This window comes from Mesoplodon densirostris, chromosome 4 (genome assembly GCF_025265405.1).
Source record: "Mesoplodon densirostris isolate mMesDen1 chromosome 4, mMesDen1 primary haplotype, whole genome shotgun sequence".
NCBI lineage: Eukaryota > Metazoa > Chordata > Mammalia > Artiodactyla > Ziphiidae > Mesoplodon > Mesoplodon densirostris.
In genome coordinates, this window is record NC_082664.1 from 39,440,540 (window position 1) to 39,454,454 (window position 13,915).

At 34.9% G+C, this 13,915-nt stretch overlaps 1 protein-coding gene across 2 annotated transcripts in view; it reads left to right on the plus strand.

The window, feature by feature from the left end:
* SGPP1 (sphingosine-1-phosphate phosphatase 1) overlaps positions 1-5,541 on the plus strand; it is a 35,841-nt gene extending 30,300 nt beyond the window's left edge. The window contains exon 2 of one of the 2 annotated variants that reach the window (XM_060098051.1): positions 3,124-5,541. In XM_060098051.1, coding sequence (XP_059954034.1) covers positions 3,124-3,675 — 552 coding nt within the window. In that variant the 3' untranslated portion in view covers positions 3,676-5,541. The remainder of the gene's footprint in view (positions 1-3,123) is intronic. The other variant, XM_060098050.1, reaches the window with a different exon arrangement.
* Positions 5,542-13,915: the final 8,374 nt, after the last annotated feature.

The window sequence follows — 13,915 nt, forward strand, 5'->3', positions numbered from 1 at the left end:
AAATAATTAATAATTCAATCAGAAAAGGAGGCAGATTTGTATAGAGACTTGTAGCGATCTAAGTTTATTATTCATAGAGCTATAAAAGAAAAGCAAAGGACAACAAATATTGGATGTTTTATGTCATACTGAAATATACATCTAAAAATATAATTGATGTGTTGTCATATATATATATAATCATGTAAATCAGCAAGCAAAAGAAAATCCAAAGGAATAGTTGCCCTAAAGACACAAATATACATTGTATAGAAAAGGAACAGTCCATAAACATATGAAATAATGCTTAATTAATTATAAGGGAAATGCAAATAAAACATCAAGAAATACCAACAACTCATGGGATATAAATTTCTATAAACATTCTGGAAATTTTTAATTGTCTTGTAAAATTGAACATGCACATATACTGTGATTCTGCCATTACATTCCTAGGCATATGTCCTGGAGAAACTTTCATAGACCCATACGGGAACATAAAAAGAAAGAACATAGAGGCATTGTTTATAATGCTGGTTGGTTTAAGAATATATACCAATTAAGAAAGCATTCAAGCTTAACCATAACCAATGAACTAATCCAAAAGCTGAAAACATCCTAAGTGACCATCAGTGGGAAAATAGATAAATTGTATAACCACACAATAAAATATTACATAGTTGTGGCAGTGAATGACCTATAACTAACTACATATGATGAATGAATCTTAAAAACTTAATGTTAAGTGTAAGAAGCAAATCAACGGAGACTGCATACTGCCTAACATTTTTATAAAGCTCAGAAAGAAGCAAAACTAGGTAATGTTTTGTTTGGAGATATGTGATAAAAGTTTTTAAAAGCAGGTATTTATTCAGCTAATACTCAGGCTTATGCAGGGTGATAGAACTAGGAAACAGCATACCAATAGATTCAAAGTACTGGTAATATTATAGTTCTTTATGGGGGCAGTGATTTCATAGATATTCTTTTTGTAATTTCATATATATTTTACGTATCTTATTCTATGTACTAACTATTACATAATAAAAATCTTAGGACAGAAAAACATTAAGCAACTACTCTGTTGCTTAACTGTATTGAATGCTGTTGAGACGTAACCATTGTTTTGGGTAGCATAAAGGTCACTAGTATCCATGAAAAGAGTGGTTTCAATGCAGTGATTAGTTTAGGAAAAAATAGGAAGTGAGAAAGTGGAGGCAGTGAATATAAGCAACTCTTCTGATAAGTTTTTCAGTGATACTAGATCCCAGGGTTTTGTTTTGTTTGTTTTAAGGTGGAAATTCTGAAACAGTTTTGTTCATGTCAGGAATGATTCAGAAAGGAAAGTTCTTTTTATAATAGTGTTATTTCCTCCAATAAACCATCTTCTATTTTCTACCCAGTTGTTTGTACCTAAAAGTAGGAGTCATTTTTGATCCCTTTTTCTTTTGCTTCTCTCTTACATTCAGATCATCACCAAGTTGAAGTCCGTCAACTCTAATTTTAAAATATTTTACTAAATCCATCTAGGTACGTCTCTTTATATGGACCATATCTAGAGTGCACCACTACAGTAGCCTCCCACTAGTGTCTCCTGTCTTCCATACTTTACCCCTATAATATATTCTCTACACAGCAGATGGAATGTTCTTCTATAAATATCCATCAGATTTTATTACACTCCTACTTGGGAATCTTTCAGGCTCCCTATCACTTTTGAAATAAAATCTGAACTTCTTACCTAGCCTACAGGGGCTCTATCTACATGATTTGACATCTGCCTGTCTCTTGGATCTCATATCACATCACTCTTCTCACTATTTGAGCCACACGGAATTTCTCTAAGTTCCTTGAACTCACTAGGTTCTTTTCTGCCTCAAGGCCTTGGCACTCCCTCTACCTAGGACACTTCTCCTTAGATCTAAAGATAGGGCTGACTCTTTTTTGGAATCAGATTTCTGCTCAAGGGTCACCTCCTCAGACAGGTTTCCCTAATCACTCTAATAGGGTCTTTCATCATTCTACCCCATTGTCTTGTTTTAATTTCTTTATAACAATCTGAAATTGTAATATTTATCTATTTTTTACTCACATGGTTACTGTCAGTCATCCCCACTAAAATGTAAGCTCTATGGCAGTAGGAATCTTTTCATTTATTAAGCAGTGTATACTCAGCCCCTAAAATAGCATCAGGCACATGTAGGTACTCAATAAGTATTTGTTCAGTGAATAAATGAATGAATGGGAAAAGGAAAAATAGGCTTTGTATCCTCTTTAGTCATGGAAATAATTATGTATTTAAATGTGTGATTATTAAATGCATGAAGATGAAGTCTTTGAAAAATAAGTACAGTTGATCCTTGGACAACGCAGAGGTCAGCACAATAAAAAATCCACCTATAGGGCTTCCCTGGTGGCACAGTGGTTGAGAGTTCGCCTGCCGATGCAGGGGACGTGGGTTCGTGCCCTGGTCCGGGAAGATCCCACATGCCGTGGAGCAGCTGGACCCGTGAGCCATGGCCGCTGAGCCTGCGCATCCAGAGCGTGTGCTCCGCAACAGGAGAGGCCACAACAGTGAGAGGCCCGCGTACCACAAAAAAAAAAAAAAAAAAAAAAAAAATCCACCTATAATTAGAGTGCCCTTCATAAACTTGGTTCCTCTGTATCTGCAGTTCCTTTGTATCAGGGGTTCTGCATCCTCAGATTCAACCAACTGGGGATCATGTAGTACTGTACTACTGTTTACTATTGAAAAAAATCAGCAGTTAAGTGGATCCACACAATTCAAACTCATGTTGTTTAAGGGTCAGCTGTATATTGTTTTTCCCAGAAATCACTACATACGTTAAGCATAGTTTATTGTTCATTTGAATATACATTTGTGTATAGCATATATGTATTAATTTGTAAAAGGGCAGAGCTATAAAAGCATAATCATTTTATTATCATCAATGAATCTTTTTAGTATTATTAAAACAGCTTTTAGTACCTATTATATAAAGTTTACTTTAAGAATGTGACATATTTTAAAAATGTACATTTATTAACATTGAAATGTGAAATATATATATATATATATATATATATTTCCTTAAATGCCAAAAAAGTATTATACTAAACAACTCTACCTTCTTCTTTTCTCAGGATGTTATTGCTGGATTCGTATATACCATTTTAATCTTAGCTATCTTCTATCCATTTGTGGACCTGATTGACAACTTCAACCAAACTCACAAATATGCTCCATTAATCATCATCGGGCTTCATTTAGCCTTGGGGATCTTTTCTTTCACTCTAGACACTTGGAGTACATCCCGGGGAGACACAGCTGAGATTCTAGGAAGTGGTGCTGGGATTGCATGTGGATCTCATTTTACCTATAAAATGGGTCTAATATTAGATCCTCCTCTGGATATATTACCTTTACCTAGGTCCCCCATTTCAGTGACTCTGTTTGGAAAAGCCATATTGCGGATTCTCTTAGGGATGTTGTTTGTACTAGTAGTCAGAGATATAATGAAAAGGATCACTATTCCTTTAGCCTGTAAAATCTTCAATATACCATGTAATGATGTTCGAAAAGCAAGACAGCACATGGAAGTTGAACTTCCTTATCGGTATATTACCTATGGAATGGTTGGTTTCTCTATCACATTTTTTGTTCCTTACATATTTTTCTTTATTGGTATCTCTTGATGGAGAAATATTGTTTATGATAAGAAAGGAGGGTATCAGTTACTGATATCTAAAACCATATTCTAGTTAAAAGCCAAATCAGAGTTAGGCTTTTGCAGGAATTTAACTTAAATAATTATTTAAGTAAATTCATAGGAGTCAGTGCATTTTATCATTGCACATCCAGTTATTGTTTTAGGTGAGCTGAGCTATTTCAACATTGAGAAAATGATAAGTATCCATTTGGAATGTTCATGTAATATTTGGAGAGTTTTGTGCTGTTACGGATTCAAGTTATATATAATATATATTAAGGAACATAATATACAATTATGTGTCTAATATACGTTATATATAAAATAATATACCTAAGTTTTTCTTTAAACCATGGGGGTGTATTATAAAATCAATAATAATATGCAAACAGTTGTGCCTGTGTATTTGGACTTAATACAGGTATGTTGTTATTAACAGATATATTTAACGTTTATTTACTATGGGAGCCATTTCCTAATCAAATTGCATAATTACTAGACCAGAATTTGTATGCTACCACATATTGATTTCCTGCCTCTTTTTATACTGCCATCACCTTTCATGTTACTCATGACGTTGAACATAGGAGGCATTTTTAATGGACCAAATTTTCAGAAAAATTAGTTTTTGGATTCCTTTTTTTTGTTCCCCAGTTCTGTACACTGTGTTGAATGTACTTTATTTGCACTTGTTCTGGACATTAGTTTAATAATTCAGGTACTGAATTTTATTGCTTGCTAATTGTGCCTTTCTGTTGCTGAATTAAGAAATGCCATGTATACTGTGATATAAAAATAAGACTAACTTTATCTTAAGTTACATATAATCAGACAAATATTTTAAAAAAATATCGTCAAGCTAACAGGGCTAGCAGTAAACCACCTTCAGTTCTTTAGCCTTTGTTTAGAAAGAAATGTGGAATGGACTAAACTTTCTCACTAATTTATTGGGAACCTAAATGGATAAATATTTCCATTTTTGTAGGTATTTTTCTGTGCATTGTAAGTTATAGGAACAAGATATATTTTTTGTACATTGTCTTGATCGTTTATACTACAGGTAGATATTTCCAATGAATGGAACTGTAATTGAACTTTATAGATGGGACAATGCACATTTCATATGTAAACAAACCATTTTTCTAAATTATTTGCAAATGATTGGGTTTAGCAGGGTTAACTTTTAATACCATTTATTAGCTACTATGGTAAATTATAAAATTTTAAAGTATCAGTATTTTAGGTCCTATTATTTTTTTCAACCTTTTATTATTTTCATGGTGGAATATTTGAGTATAAATATTAAACTATTCTTTATTCTGTTCGTGCCTTTATATTTTGAAGTGTAATTGTAATTAGATTAACATTAAGTTTATTTGTATTAAGTTTTTCATAAAGAAGAGAATTAACTTTCCATGTAAATGAGCATCAGGTATGGAATTACTGACTTAGTGCAATATCTGTCTGATTATCCAGAGGTATCAACTTAAGATGTTTCTATTTTGGGCAGCATAACTATTTGAGCTCATATTTTTATAATTATGATTGAGAATTTAGGGACATGGTAATTTTTGCCAGTAGTGAATCTGATAATTGTTAATAAAGCAACTAAATTTTCGACATTTACCTATTAGTTAACAGAAAACCAAGGCACTTAGGAACATATCGGTACGTTGGAAAATGTGCAAAGAACTTTTCTTTCAAAATGTGTTCACTGAATCAAATTTTAGGGACTATTTCCCATAATTTGAGCATATGCTATCTTATTAATTTTTATATCTAGCTTAAAAGGTATTTGAAAATATTCCATTTCTTTGTGATTTATTATTTTCTGTCCTATGATAGTTCCATGCTAAATGTATTTTAAAATAAAAGCCAAATTCAAGATTGGAGGGTGTTTTGTTTGCCTTCTATGCATTTGTTTCTGTATTGTCTGGTAGAGATTTATAAAATATATCTAGTTATTTTCATTCTAGCAGTCTTTTCCTGTGAAGCATTTTATTCAATATAAGTACTGTTTTTAGAAATAGAAGACACTGAAGAAATTCTTTAAGGTTCAAACTGCCTTGGGGTCTATATATGATCATTCTGACACTGTACTTTTAGTGAAAAGTTTCATAACTTTATTTTTAAAACTTATGCATAAAACATGTTTCAGTAAAATCCATGACTGAGTGTTGTAGGTAGTTGACTGTTAATCCATTAATCCAGGAATTAATCATAATACAAGGAACAGGTACTTTTACAAGCAAAATAAACATATGGACATTTCATTTTGTAACTATAAAGTGCCATGACATGTGAACTGCAAAAACTAGGGCTTCCTGAAAGTCATTATAAGACCTAATATAAAGCAATGCTACTATAGTAGATTTATGTAATTTAATTTTGTCTACTAGCTTTCTTTACAAGTAGTGTTTATTAAATGTCTTTCAAAGACAACATAAAAATTAATTCAGTGATATGAGTATAATTTAAAGGCAGATTTTCATAAAATGTTTGATAAAGATGAGTAAATGTTAAAATGTTTTTGTTTTGAGTAAAATTATGTATAATCACACAATTTTATATGGCAAAGATTTTTTATTGCCAGAGCAATTTCATTCTTGTTAATGAAGAATGTTTACTCTAGATTTAAAACCAAACTGTTTAATCTGGATATCAATAAGGCCCAGTTTTTAAAATGCAACTTTATAGCTGAATTAGTTTTTCTGAAGGGAGTTTTTGTTGTTTGCTGTGGAGATTATTTTGAGAAAGGGAAGAGGCAATAGTTTGAGAAAGTAATTTGATGTAGTGGATATTACTATGCTATTATTTTGTCAACTTTTGGTCATGTTCTTCCAGTTTTTGCTGTTATATACATAAGTTAAAAAGAAAACTTTTAAACTTGAATTTTAAATAACTTTTACACTTGGATTTTAATGGTGGTTACATACGCTATAAATAGCACAATAAAAATAAGTTTTAACATGCTAATTACAAAGGACATTTTAGAAAGCTCTTCATTTTTAAGCACACCAGACCACTACAAATCTTTATAAACAAAGCATGCCATGCCTTCCTTGTGAGACACACAGGAGGGAAAATTCAAAGAAAAATAAAAGAAATATTTTTTTAAAATAAAAATGTTTACAGAAATAAACACTAACTTTTTAACCTCAACTATCTGGTATCTGCTAATTTGCCTTTCTTTTTTCCTTTCATCATGTTTAGTCTTGGTGCACTTTCCATGGATGTCTAAAAAGCCTAGCTCCTAGTACTGTAAGTGACAGGATATGACAGAAATCTAAAGTGTGTTTTTAAAGGGTATTTTCCTGTCATTTTCTAAAAGCCAAGTGAATTTTAAAATAGCTTTATGACGTATACTAACAGATTGTATCATGATGTCTACAACATCATTGGGTTTATTTCAACCTTAAATGTCATAAAGTCCATTATCTCAGGTTTTAAAAGTTCATACACTTACCTATTATGCTGTTTGCAATATTTGTTTGATTTAATACATATTTTTAAAGTTTCCTTTGTTACATAATGACATTTTCTTATGAGATGTAAAATGGATTCTCTTTTTAAAAAATAGTTACTACAGTAATATTACTTCTTCAGATTTGAGGTTTGTCCCTTGTCCTAAATTAGGGGTTCTCATAACTGAAATCCATTGTAGCACATATCACAACCTGTGATTATTTATGTATTATTTTCTTAAATTTTCTATCTTCATCTCCATGATGTAAGCTCTGTGAGGAAAAGTGGCTTGTACCTCTATTTACTTCTGGATCCTTGGGACAGAGCACGCATAATAATATATATTGAATGAATACCCAGTCCCTAGACAGGCTTCAGTATGTGTATTTATCTGGGTGAAAAATTCTACAATTTTCATCAGCTTCTCAGAGAGATCGATGATCTAAAAAAGTTTAAAATTGGGCTTCCCTGGTGGCGCAGTGGTTGAGAGTCCGCCTGCCAATGCAGGGGCCACGGGTTCGTGCCCCGGTCCGGGAAGATCCCACACGCCACGGAGCGGCTGGGCCCGCGAGCCATGGTCGCTGAGCTTGTGCGTCCGGAGCCTGTGCTCCGCAACAGGAGAGGCCACAACAGTGAGAGGCCCATGTACCGCAAAAAAACAAAAAACAAACAAACAAGTTTAAAATTATGTAATAGTCTACATTTTACTTGTTCTAGCTGTTTTAAAGGTTTAGATTGTAAATAAATGCATCCAATTCATCTAGTAAAAATTTTGTCACTTTTCATGCAAATATTTAAAGGATAATCATTTAGATTCTTGAAATGTTTTACATGTAATTACTATAATACCCCATTGTATAGAATGTGATTTGTATCCAAATAAGTTTTAAGATGTTATTTTCTTTGGAATTAAAATAAAATCTGAGAAGAAAATATTCTGCATATATGGGGATATAACTTTAGTTTCTAGTAATAAGCTATATAAATATGTTCTTGAGAATATTACTTTGTATGGTTTGATCTTTAATCTTTCACATAACCAACTACTTCACAATCTGTGATTTTTATAATTAAAGTGATATTTATAATTAAAATGTAGATGAGATATAGTCAGGGCTTAAATATCAATTTTTTTACTTAAGCACAAAGACTCCCCTGGATTCCAAATGTCTCCAGGCCCAGACTTGTGAGACTCAACTGGGGTTGGTGACAATAAAGTGGATTCTAATTCCCCTAATATTTAAAGTTCCCCCAGTGTCCCCCTCCCTGCTTTTATCTGGGCTGACTTAAGGGATAAAATTCACCAAACTCATTTTAATGGTGGTGTTACTTTTGCTAATTTCTGATTGAAATGCTGTGATGACAAACTTGAAAAAGTAAGAGAAAAAAAAGAAGTTATAGTCCCTCAACATTTCCACTCTGCAAAATGTTTCAAATAGCTTTACAAAATAAATATTTTAAAAATATTTCTTTCTCTTGGCAGTATATTCCCAAAATCTTATTTAAATTATTCATGGACACAAGCTGTAAATTTTTTAAATGAACATATAACTTAATTTATAAATTTCATTAATTAATTATAAACCCAAACATGACATTTATATCTGAAATATTTTTCTTCCTTTTCTAAAAATAAGTTGTCTACATTTTCCAACTATGTTATATATGTTAAGGCTAATCGTAGATTTACAAAATACTTTATTTTTTTAATCTATTTTTTATTGAAGTATAGTTGAATTACAATGTTGTGTTAATTGCTGTACAGCAAAGTGACTCCGTTTATATATATATATATATATATACATACACATTCTTTTTCATAGTCTTTTCCATTATGGCTTATCACAGGATACTGAATATAGTTCCCTGTGCTATACAGTAGAACCTTGTTGTTTATCCATTCTATATATACCAATTTGCACTGCCAATCCCAAACTCCCACTTCCACCCTCTCCCACCCCCCTGCCCCTTGGCAACCACCAGTCTATTCAAATGTCCCTGATTTTGTTTCTGTTTCATAGATAGGTTCATTTGTGTCATATTTTAGGCTCCACATATAAGTGATATATGGTATTTGTCTTTGTCTTTCTGACTTCACTTAGTATGATAATCTCTAGTTGCATCCATGTTGCTGCAAATGGCATTATTTTGTTCTCTTTTATGTCTGAATAGTATTCTATTGTATATATGTACCACATCGTCTTTATCCATTCATCTGTCAATGGACATTTAGGTGGTTTCCATGTCTTGGCTATTGTGAATAGTACTGCTATGAACATAGGGCTGCATGTATCTCCTTGAATCATAGTTTTGTCTGGATAATATGCCCAGGAGTGGGATTGCTGGGTCATATGGTAAGAATTACAAAATACTTTAGATGTATCTGGCATCTTAGAGCGCATATATGGCAATTTCTTACCAAGTGCATAAATCTATAATATTATTAGCAGATAATCATGTGCAGTCTTCTTAAATACTTAGGCAGACTGTAACTTTATGATGCATTGTTGAAATAAATGAACGAATGAAATAAGTGAGATAAAATTTCAATGGGCTAAGAGCAGTGTGGTGGGACAGAGGATACATTTTAGGTAGAAGTAATTGGATGAACCAAAACATGGAAATGGGATGTATTAGACCCGTTTGGCAAAAAAGTGGATTGCAGTTTGTCTGGAGCATCAAGGTACCTGGAAGGGAGTGGTAGAATGTAAAGCTGAGAAGTTTGTTAAATTGTTCAGTAAACAATGGTAATAGTGGATGTTGCCTTTCTTTACCAGTAGAAGAGCTGCACTATTTATTGCTTGTGGATGAAATTACACCCAACTTGAAGGTAATCAAAACTATTGTTTGTTCAATAAATAAGTATATATATATATATTTTTTTTTAAGGTGTTGGGGGTAGGAGTTTATTAATTAATTATTTTTGCTGTGTTGCGTCTTTTTTTTGTTTCTGTGTGAGGGCTTTCTCTAGTTGTGGCAAGCGGGGGCCACTCTTCATCGCTGTACGCGGGCCTCTCACTGTCGTGGCCTCTTGTTGCGGAGCACAGGCTCCAGACGCGCAGGCGCGGCAGTTGCGGCTCACAGGCCCAGTTGCTCCGCTGTACGTGGGATCTTCCCAGACCGGGGCTCGAACCCGTGTCCCCTGCATTGGCAGGCAGACTCTCAACCACTGCGCCACCAGGGAAGCCCCCAGGATATATTTTTAATCTGTGATAAAGGAAGAGAGTTGTGTGTTTAGCTTTGTCTTGTTTACTTATTGAGAAGAGAAGTAAGGCAATTTTTTATTATTAATCCTGGATTTTATATGAAGAAGCCCAAGGCCTTGAACTTTGGTGACATGAGATCATGACTGCTACAGTTGCAGTTATTTAAAGGAGCCCCAAGTGACTTAGGAGAACTTTGAATGTGAAGTTATACTCCCCCAACCTTCCACCCTCACTAGAGGGTTGTAAAGCAAATAATGGCACACCAAGAACCCCGTGAATGACCCTAAGGAATGCAGCATGAGGACTGCAGAGTTTGCAGGCCTTCATGTGTTCCACGACAAGGACTACCTCCCAGGGGATGCACTGGGCTTTCTAGACATGCTCTGGGAGTAATGTTGGCGTTCTTCAATTTATCTCCTATCCCACCATACTTGAGACTGAACTTTCTTCTTTGGTTTGAAGTCAGAACCTATCACACATCTGATCAACCCCAACTGCTTGAGACATGGATTGTGGGGTGAGTGTAGGAAGGATGTTTGCTAGTAGAATCACAGAGACACCATAAATATGTTCTATATATGTCAGGTAATCCACAATACACCCATGAGCACCTGATTTTTCTGATTCAACATTATTGTTCAGGAGGGCTCTTAGCTTTCTCATTAGAAGTGTGTATGTGTGTCTATTACCTATTTTAAAAGGACATAATAACTATATTGTCTTATATTTACCTTCCAGTTAGCCCTCAAACATGTTACTATACAGTGCAGATCTGCAAGTATAGCCATTCCATATCATTCACTTGAAACTCTCAAAGAACCCTTTGGTGACTTTTCCATGAGACGGTTTTGTAAGTAGAACAGAAAGATCATAGAATTTTGTTTTGGGGGACTTTAAGGTGTTCCATGTCATAATATGTTACATTCTTATTCTTGCCCTTGCAAGTCTATCATAAAGCTGACTTCAGATTCCCAGCTTGCAAGCAGTGGTTTCTCTCAAATCCTGACCCTGATAAAGAACTCTTCATTTTTTACAGAACTTTTGTTCATCCTTGTGAAAATTTTTGTGTATGAATTCCATTCTGCATGAAGATGCTGGTGCCAAACTGTTATTGAATTTTATGTTCCCATTCTGTGTCTGTTTTCTCCAGTAAATACGACAAAACAAATATGTTGAATAAAAGAAACAGACTCAAGCCAGTATGTTACAGATGACGTCAGAAGAGCAGAATTTTTGTTTTGACTTTGTTTTGTCTTTGACTATAATTTGCTGTATACCTTTAGGCACTAACTCCATCTTCGTGAAACACCATGTCCTCACATATAAAATGAAGACGTTGGACTTGATGTTCTCTAAGATCCCTTTCAACACTAAAATTTAATAAACTGTACTAGACGAAGCATACAAAAACAAAGGGAGGGCTTCCCTGGTGGCTCAGCGGTTGAGAGTCCGCCTGCTGATGCAGGGGACATGGGTTCGTGCCCCGGTCTGGGAAGATCCCACATGCCTTGGAGTGGCTGGGCCCGTGAGCCATGGTTGCTGGGCCTGCGCGTCCGGAGCCTGTGCTCCGCAACGGGAAAGGCCACAACAGTGAGAGGCCTACGTACCGCAAAAAAAAAAACAAAACAAAGGGAACATTTCTATTGGTTTTATGAGGATACTGAAATTTAACGGAAAAAATTTTACTCCCTTTTCACTGAGGGAATAGAGTCGAAGGAGCCTATCTTGTCCTGTCCGTAAAAGGTTTGTAGACACCCGTCTAAGAAAGTTTCAAGTTTCTCCAAAGAGAAACAATGAGTTAATAGCTTTAGAAGGGTCATAATAAGAGGTTATAAGTCTCCGTTATAATTCTTGTTTGAATCACAAGGTTTAAAGTGACCACTAGGCATTACCTAATCCAGCCTACTATCCAAATAGCTCTGACCTGTAATCACCCTAAACAGATGGTTCTTTAAAAAATAAAGGGAGGGGGGCAAGGACAGGGTAAACGCCAAAGGCCTCAGTAATTCTATAATTCATTCAACAAATCTTGCTAGCTATGGAGATGAACATGTAAATGAAAAAGAGAGAGAGAGAAAGAGAAAGAAGAAAATTCCCTTTGGGAATCTCAATCAGAACTAAAAGAAAAAACAAAGAGAATGCTTGATAAAGAATGTAAAACTGGGGCTTCCCTGGTGGCGCAGTGGTTAAGAATCTGCCTGCCAATGCAGGGGACATGGGTTTGAACCCTGGTCCAGGAAGATCCCACATGCCACGGAGCAACTAAGCCCGTGTGCCACAACTACTGAGCCTGCGCTCTAGAGCCCATGAGCCACAACTACTGAAGCCTGGGCGCCTAGAGCCCATGCTCCACAACAAGAGAAGCCACCGCAATAAGAAGCCCACACACCGCAACGAAGAGTAGCACCCGCTCGCTGCAACTAGAGAAAGTCCACGTGCAGCAATGAAGACCAAACACAGCCAAAAATAAAAATAAATAAAATAAATTTATATTAAAAAAATGTAAAACTACCTCATTACAAGCATAAATCTCGTATGAACATTGAAGATTCATGTTGTATTTTAGAAAATAAGACCCTTGTAATAAATTCAAGACATTTAAAAATTGCAGAGCACATTATCAAGTTATATTTTTTAAAAATAAAATAAGCAGAACATAAAATCACTACCTTTGTTCATTAGAACATTTCTAAAATTTCAACAGTGCTCATTGCAGTAAGCATTTAAAAAATGTTTCAAAAGTTCTGTTAGGGCTTCCCTGGTGGCGCAGTGGTTGAGGGTCCACCTGCCGATGCAGGGGACAGGGGTTCGTGCCCCGGTCCGGGAAGATCCCACGTGCCACGGAGCGGCTGGGCCCGTGCGCCATGGCCGCTGAGCCTGCGCGTCCGGAGCCTGTGCTCCGCAACGGGAGAGGCCACAACAGTGAGAGGCCCACGTACCGCAAAAAAAAAAAAAAAAAAAAAAGTTCTGTTAGAAAACATGAGGTTATTGAATGTCAGTCAGCTGTTTTCTTACAGTGAAATTTTTTCACAGAAATGAGAAGTTAACTTGCCACAAAAAATTACGTGAGATATATATGGATACATTGGTGTAAAAAAATTCAAATACAAGAAAAGCAGAAGTCCTATTTGACCATTATAACAATTGCATTCTCCTCCCAGAAGTAACCAGTGTTGCCATTTGGAGGGTTGTTTTTTTTTTTCTTTTGTATGTATATATTCACACATGTTGAAATACATAATTGTGTTTTATAAAAGTTGGGTTTTCTAAACAAAAGCAGGATGTTGTACATATTGTTCTGCAAATTGCTCCCCTCTTTTTTTTTTCCAGTTAATGATATATATTGGAGTTCATAGAGAATTTCTCTCCTGGAGTTATCTTTTTTATCCTGAAACATAGACTTTTCCCTATCTACTAAACTGCTGCCAAGAGCACACAAACATGGTCTGCCTCATGTCTCTGTTCTCAGCTTCTTGCGAATTGTCTGTATATGGTCTCCACTTCCTTACCACCCATTCCGTGTTTTATTTGAGAATTTATAACAATTACAGAAAA